Genomic DNA, 7,076 nt, shown 5'->3' with positions numbered 1-7,076 from the left:
TTTGTTTTTATACAATTTATAACGACTTTCATCTTCAGTGCTTTTACTTTTCAAAAATGTCCTAGAGTGCATTTTCTTTACAGCATGCGTTTTTCAGTCCACGAGTGAACCAGGGTTTTGAGTCATTGAGCCTAACCCAGATAGTGTGGTTCATGACTGACTCATTAACTCGGAAATTAGTTAGCATTTGAATACTTAAAATGTCCTACATGAAATATGTCAGTAAACCCCCCCGGGCGCTGTACAATAGCTGCCCACTGCTCCTAGTACTAGGATGGGTTAAATGCAGAGGTCAAATGTCACTTTGTGTGCTGTGTTCTCTGCATGTGTGACCATTAAAGAGGTTTTCATTCCTCCCATTCTTTTCTATTAGCCGCCTTTAGTTTAGCGCTGGCCATTAGTTTTTTACTTTGGGTAATTGCTTTTATGCTTCAACTACTAAGTGGTGTTGATATGAAGAGATTATCTTGCTGAACAAAACAGTAGAAAACTGCTCTTTCAAATATAGCTATCACTTTTTTTATTGGCATCTTTTGTGTTCATTTTATTTTGTTAAATTAAAGACTGTTGGAAATCTTTTTTATTTATTTTATTTCATAAGAAATTTCCTGTAATTTAGGGTTAATCACAAAATACGCTGTGATCACCATTAATTTTGCTTTAGGAATTGTTAATATATTTTATTATTTAGAAGGTAATACTGTTATATTTGACTATATTTTTTATTATTTTTAATATTTTTCTAGTTCTCTATCTGTGTTTTTAATTCTTGTTTTTATGCACCATGACCCCGAGTCAAATTCCTCGTACGTGTAAACCTACCTGTTAATAAACACCACACACCTATCTTTATCACCAGCTGTTATCACAAATATGCACAGAATAAAATATTTCCTAAAATATTAACAACAGTCCAAGTACAAATCCTTTTCCTTCTAATCTGTGGGTGGATGTTTGCATACTGCTGACTCTGCTGTCTGTGCTCCAGGTGGTGAACGCGCTGCTGCTCCTGCTGGCGGTGCGTTTTCACTTCCTGCCCAATCCCTGGACCGTGTTCGCCATCATCCTCTACGAGGGTCTGCTGGGCGGAGCGGCCTACGTCAACACCTTCTACTTCATCAGCAAGGAGGTAGGCTGCACCATTGATCAAAATGTAGATTGTGATAATTCATTGACTTTAGGGGTAAGTCTTTTTATTCCACTTCAAACCCTTTATAGTTTATTTGCCAGTTGCTTATTGTGAACCCGGAAATGTTGAGTTCCCCAAAGTGTTATGTTAGAAATGTATAGTACGGGTCCCCAGCACATAGAAACTTCCAGATGCTAACTTACATTATGTTGGGCAATTAGCACAAGTTGCGTTATTTAGCATACTGTATGCAGACAATAGCTAAAAAAAAATCTTGGCCCATTTGGACAATTTTGGAGTGGTCTTGGAGGTTATTGAGGATGTAATATCGATATCTGAGCTTTCAGGATCAAGAATTTCAGTTTGAACCAGAACGTGGCCATATCTGTACTCCCGGTTGGCTGAAATTTATTGAACATCCTTCAATAACCTACAAAAAACATCCAAAAAATTTCCAAATCTGCCATTTCTTAGCTTTTGTCTACATATGCTAATTAATGCTAAGTAACACAACTTATGCCAATTATATAACATAGGCAAGTTAGCATCCGGTAGTTTCTATGTGCTGAGGACCTACACTATACATTTCGAACATAAACTGTTTGGGTACTCAACATTTCCAGGTTTAAACTGCTGGCAAGTATACTTTTAAGAGAGTGTTTGGTGATGCATCAGCATACCGCCCTGCTCTGTGTACAACTGACTTGTTCATTATTCTACATCACATGTCCAGTGTGTGTTCATCCTGAATTCTTTGTTGTGTCCACAGTCTGAAGACACACACAGGGAGTTTGCCATGGCTGCTGCCAGTGTAGGAGACAGTCTGGGCATCGCTCTGGCTGGACTCGCTGCTTTCCCCGTGCACAGATACTTCTGTTCCCTATGAAGCAGCCCACACACAACTCCACCATGAATCAGCAGGAAGTGGGTGGGTGCCTGCTATTTCAGGGATTGAAAACAGGAGACTAAATTCCTACATAAAAGTGGTGGTGGTGGAAACACTTTTGACCTACTTCTACTACTGATCAACTACTGCTGCTTTTTGGGAAGCACACCTCTGATTTGGAGCCTGTTTCCCAGTATTTCTTTACAGAAGGCATGGTAAAAGCTAACTCAAATGAATAATGCAAAAACGGTATTAGAAGTCTGTTGCCGGCAGAAAATGATTGCAGACTTGTAGTGCAGTAACCTCTGTGACAAAAACACTTTTTCTTTAGCTGCTTTGCAAGTTAAAGAGGCCCTTTATGCTTTTGGGGATATCTTTTCTTGGGTTCAATAGTAAAAAACGTTTAATATGAAGAAGCAAATGCATGTCAGGAAATATCCAGTTGATGTCTACAGCAGTCGCAGTTAGGCTGAATGAAGAAATGGACATAGTAGATCATCTTATTTTCAAACATACAACTTATCTTACTAAGGTTAACATTATACAACCATGTTAAGCTTTTAATCCAAAAAAAGTAGTACAACACAATTCTGTACTGAAGGCTAAAATGTGATTAGACATTTTCAATATTTTAATTGATATGATGTTGTGGGAACTTTAATCTGTTTTTACGTTATTGCATTTTGCTGAAGTGTCCTTGATACTGACACAGTTGACACAGCTATTGAGTACTGACTGTTTGTGGTTTAACACGTCAAAGTGATGTTAACAAAGGAAGTTAAAAGGTTTTTTAGTGCCTTCTTTATTAGAAGCAGGTCAACTGACGGACCTGTGTTGTTGCTTCTCTGTCTATGGTACTTTTACAACGGGTCGCATGCCTTTTACTACACCTTTCTACCAAAGATAAAGGTCTTTTGTGTGCTTTAATATTGAATATAGTGTAACAATATGAAAAACTGGACTATGCCCAGAGCTTTAAAATACTAATATTATTAAATGTACATACATCTTTATTAAATTGTATTGTTTACTTTAACATCTTATGTTTATATTAATATTTTCATTATTTTTATTTTGTATTTCTTTCTCTTTCGTATATATATATATATATATATATATATATATATATATCATTTTAAATGGAGCAACAGTCATAAACCCCAATTTCCCCCTGGATAAATAAAGTATTCTGATGTATGCATATGCAGATCATCTGTTTTCAAATCAATTGAACATACAAATCTGCTTGCTGCCACCTTTGAATTTTTATATTGAATGATTTCATTCCTAGCTATTTTGCTCATTTGCACTGCAACTAACGACGGTTACGTCTAGACCATTTTCCCAATAACTCTATCTTTAAACATTAATCAAATGTCAGATAATAATGAAAATGCTCATCACAATTCACTTAATGTGACTTCTTCGAATTGCTCTGTTGGACCAAAATCGATGACTGTATTATAATTGCTGATCCTTTTCTGTCAAATCATCTTTTCAGCTCAAGTTTACCTGTAATTAAAGTGAAAGTTGAGCCTCATTTTTATCAACGATGTGTTTTGTGTTCATTTCTTTTATCGTTCTACATGAATCATTAAACCTTTAGCTCTGATTCAGTTCCAAACTTTACTGACTTTTTTTCATATATCCTCAGGTATAGTAACAAACCACTACTGACACCCTGTGGTTAAATGTGGCCCTAAATGATCACAGTTGTGCAACAGCGGAAAAGATTCAAAGATCTCCTTTCGATGTGTTTCCATATAAAAATACTGAGCTTGAATAATCATATGTCTGGTATTGTTTTTCTACACAACAGGTCAGATTTATTTTCAATTCTAAACATTGCATCCGTGCCTGCTCCCTTCTACTATTGATAGATTCTCAATCTAAGGTTATGCTTCAGGTTTTCACATCACAGTAGGATATACAGTTTATGTATAAGTATGTATATTTATTTCACGAAAAAAATCATAAAGTCAGCCAGAGGATGGAAAGATGTCAACACTCATTAAAGCTGTGAGCTGTGACCGTGAATCAGGGTTATTCCATAGACTGTATATATAAAGGGTTATTCATCCAAATGGTGATGAACTCTTAAGTTAAAACATTGTTATTGTAATGTTCTTTTCTGAAACCAGTGCATGTTTTTTGACCAGTTGCAACTTTCTGTAAATACATTCTCCAACTGAACATATTTTCATTTTAAATTTGAGAGAAACATTGTTAGAAGTTTGTACAATGAGTAAAACATGTTAAATGTACTCAACCATAAACCTATAAATAGTCAAACCACTGAAGCTGTATAATTATCAAACCCAGGCGCGCTCCCGATACCGGAAGTCATAGTCAAGTTGTGCGTGTTCATGAGCACGGGAGCAGGATTGGACCCGGCAAAACACGTTAGCTACCGTGGGAAGAAGAGAACCAGCCGGTGGATCAATCCACGGGATGAAACAAATATATGTTTGTTTGTCACCGTTCAGCTATCATACACTTCACGGTAATCACTCTAACGCATGTTTCGTGTTACAGCGTCGTGTGAATGCTTCTGATATGTGTTTCTAGCCTTAGCTAGCCTGTGTTGCTAGCCTTAGCTGTTCTGTTCACAAAGTTAGCCAAGCAGCGCTAACAGTGTTGACGCCGCCTGGTGCCTCGAGAGGCAGCAAGCTAACATACAGCTAAGCTAAACACGCTTCTTATTTCATTAGCACATACAGTATTGGCGGTTGTTAGCTACCGCTCGGTAGACATTATTGTTAACCGTCAGGACGAATTCCTAAACAAAATGGTTGGCAGAGATATCAAACAATCAGTTGTTCGCTGACGTAGTTAGCTGTGATCTAAGCTAGCGTGCTAATGGTTAGCTTACCATTTAGCTACGCCCTTAGGCCTCACATTCCTGGACGAATAAAGTCGAATTTCTCAGGTTTATTGTAACTGGTATTATTCATATTTGCTTAGTTGGTTATCTTGCATTCAAAACGTGAATCTTATCCATGTTACTCAAATGTGGCTGCCTTGCTTTGCCTATATTCAGATTCATTGTTTAACTGCTTGGCCGTTTGTTCCCGTTACAGTTCTCATTCGGAGCGTCTCGATAAGAAGAGGCTGACCAAGTGTTGAAGCCCTGTGTGTTTCCGAAGAGGGAGTGTGTAGTTCCTGTCCCATTAGAGTCCCGGGCCGGTGTGTGTCAGAAGAACCAGAGTGTGTGTCTCTGTGTGAGCAGCTCTCCCTATGTGTGTCACTATGGGGGACATCAGTGACCTGGACCGACAGATAGAGCAGCTCAGACGCTGTGAACTCATCAAAGAAAATGAAGTGAAGGCTCTGTGTGCCAAAGCCAGGTAATGATCAACTTCACACAATACACACACATGGGAGAAAACTATATATAAAGTATTATAAGAGCTAATGTCTCCTGTGAGATACCACCATTCAACACACAAATTAAATTAACAAATGCTGGTCTCCTAACAGCCTACTACATATTATTCGAATATAGTATTTACCTCATGTAGACATGCATCTAAATTGCAACTTGTTTGTTTGTTTGGTGGAGGCATACATGTTGAATAATATACTGATATTAGAAAAGTATCACAATACCCTTGTTAACACAGTGCAAACACCAATTTGATCAGGATCAGTACTTAAGGACTGACAGATCGCTTCCAATCACTGCATGCATAGAATTTAAATGAGCTCAGTGCATTCTGCTATGAACGGCGACTCATCAAGAGTTCAGTGCTACTCAAGCAAGGATAAACGCTGTTATGAGCAGCACTGTGACATGTGAAGGAGGATAGATGTGAACAAAGAGCCAATCTTTATTTCAATACTTTACTCCAGCCATGCTTGTATATTAAAACTTATAAATACACTTTGGTACAATTTATAAATGGTTTTGTGGCTTATTTCATATCCTGCCCTGCATTGACATTGTCATAACACTTTTGTTTTTAAATTAGAATGTAATAAGAAACCACAAGGTAAATCTATTTATTAGAATTTATGTTGCACAAAGCTTTTTTCCGTAGGTTAGCTAGGGTTAACAGTACCAGGATTTCCCCCTCATTACATTGCTCTGGCATTTGTAATATAAGTGATGATGTAAAGTTGACCAATCTTGCTTTATTTGTATTTATTTTCAGAGAGATTCTGGTTGAGGAAAGCAATGTCCAGAGAGTAGACTCCCCCGTCACAGTAAGTCACATTGAATTACTGCTCTTTGTAGCTTATATTTATCATTAAAAAAATAAGTATTACATGTGCTAATAATGTGTTCTCTCTCATAGGTGTGTGGTGATATACATGGTCAGTTCTATGACTTAAAGGAGCTGTTTAGAGTAAGTTTGTTTCCTTTTACACACCCATCACTGTTTTATTTTTTATTGGTGGAGCATAATCAGGGCTCGACATTATAATTGGCCCGCTGGCCCGGAAGCACTATTTAGACACCCCGGGCCAGCATAACGTACTTTCCACTTGCCCGCTCGGGCCACTAAAAATATTGTTTAAAAAAAAATGTTTCCTGTGGTATTGGTATTTTGACTATCAATTTAGTTAAATTGTTTCGTTTATCAACGCTACAACATAGCGTTTCTTGAGTCAGTTGTCATTGTTGGGTGAAAAGCAAACAGCTGTTTGCTGCGGAGCGCAGCGCGAGCAGGCTCCCGTGAGCGGGAGTGCGCTCCTTCACTACAGACTATCGCGCCGCCTAACCATTCGCCAAAATGTTTTTAATACCAGCGGTAACCGGCCAAGCGCCGGGCAAAAAACAATCTTCAAATAAAAGAAAGTCACCGGAGGAGTTAAAGGAGAGTGACAGGGAGCATGAGAAGAAGAGGGAGAGAAAGTTTCAGCCAGCTTGATCGATGGAGTTGCCTTCTAGTGGTGCAGTGACGCGTCCTAAAACCCTTTTATAATCTATCGATTAGATTTATGATTAGAAAATTATCAAAGTAGGGTAGACATGCAGAGATTATCCGGCTGAACAAAACCTGCATTTATCAAACAGGTTCGTTTTCCACAGACTTTATTTCCAGCTATTTTCCAAAA

The 7,076-nt window shown here is 38.0% G+C and overlaps 1 protein-coding gene and 1 long non-coding RNA gene across 2 annotated transcripts; both read left to right on the top strand.

Annotated features, from left to right (window-relative positions):
• The first annotated feature begins 777 nt into the window (after positions 1 to 777).
• On the top strand, positions 778 to 3,051 carry LOC104942911 (battenin-like). The gene is made up of 3 exons (XM_010768223.1): positions 778 to 806; positions 913 to 1,129; positions 1,899 to 3,051. The coding sequence occupies exons 1-3, from the start codon at positions 778 to 780 to the stop codon at positions 2,013 to 2,015; spliced, it is 363 nt and encodes a 120-aa protein (XP_010766525.1). The 3' UTR covers positions 2,016 to 3,051.
• Positions 3,052 to 4,349: 1,298 nt separating this feature from the next.
• On the top strand, positions 4,350 to 5,126 carry LOC104942908 (uncharacterized). The gene is made up of 2 exons (XR_798059.1): positions 4,350 to 4,518; positions 5,096 to 5,126. It is a non-coding gene; the product is annotated as an uncharacterized lncRNA (long non-coding RNA).
• The last annotated feature ends 1,950 nt before the right edge of the window (positions 5,127 to 7,076 follow it).

This window comes from Notothenia coriiceps, unplaced genomic scaffold, assembly GCF_000735185.1.
Source record: "Notothenia coriiceps isolate Sejong01 unplaced genomic scaffold, NC01 NC01_scaffold00005424, whole genome shotgun sequence".
NCBI classification, from domain to species: domain Eukaryota; kingdom Metazoa; phylum Chordata; class Actinopteri; order Perciformes; family Nototheniidae; genus Notothenia; species Notothenia coriiceps.
The sequence above is the reverse complement of the archived record's forward strand: the minus strand, read 5'-3'. Positions and strand labels throughout refer to the sequence as shown.

Coding starts and splice junctions, on each gene's coding strand:
- LOC104942911 (XM_010768223.1), top strand. CDS start 778: ATGCACCATGACCCCGAGTCAAATTCCTC. Junction 807..912: donor GACCCCGAGTCAAATTCCTC/GTACGTGTAAAC, acceptor TATTAACAACAG/TCCAAGTACAAATCCTTTTC. Junction 1,130..1,898: donor TCTACTTCATCAGCAAGGAG/GTAGGCTGCACC, acceptor TTGTGTCCACAG/TCTGAAGACACACACAGGGA.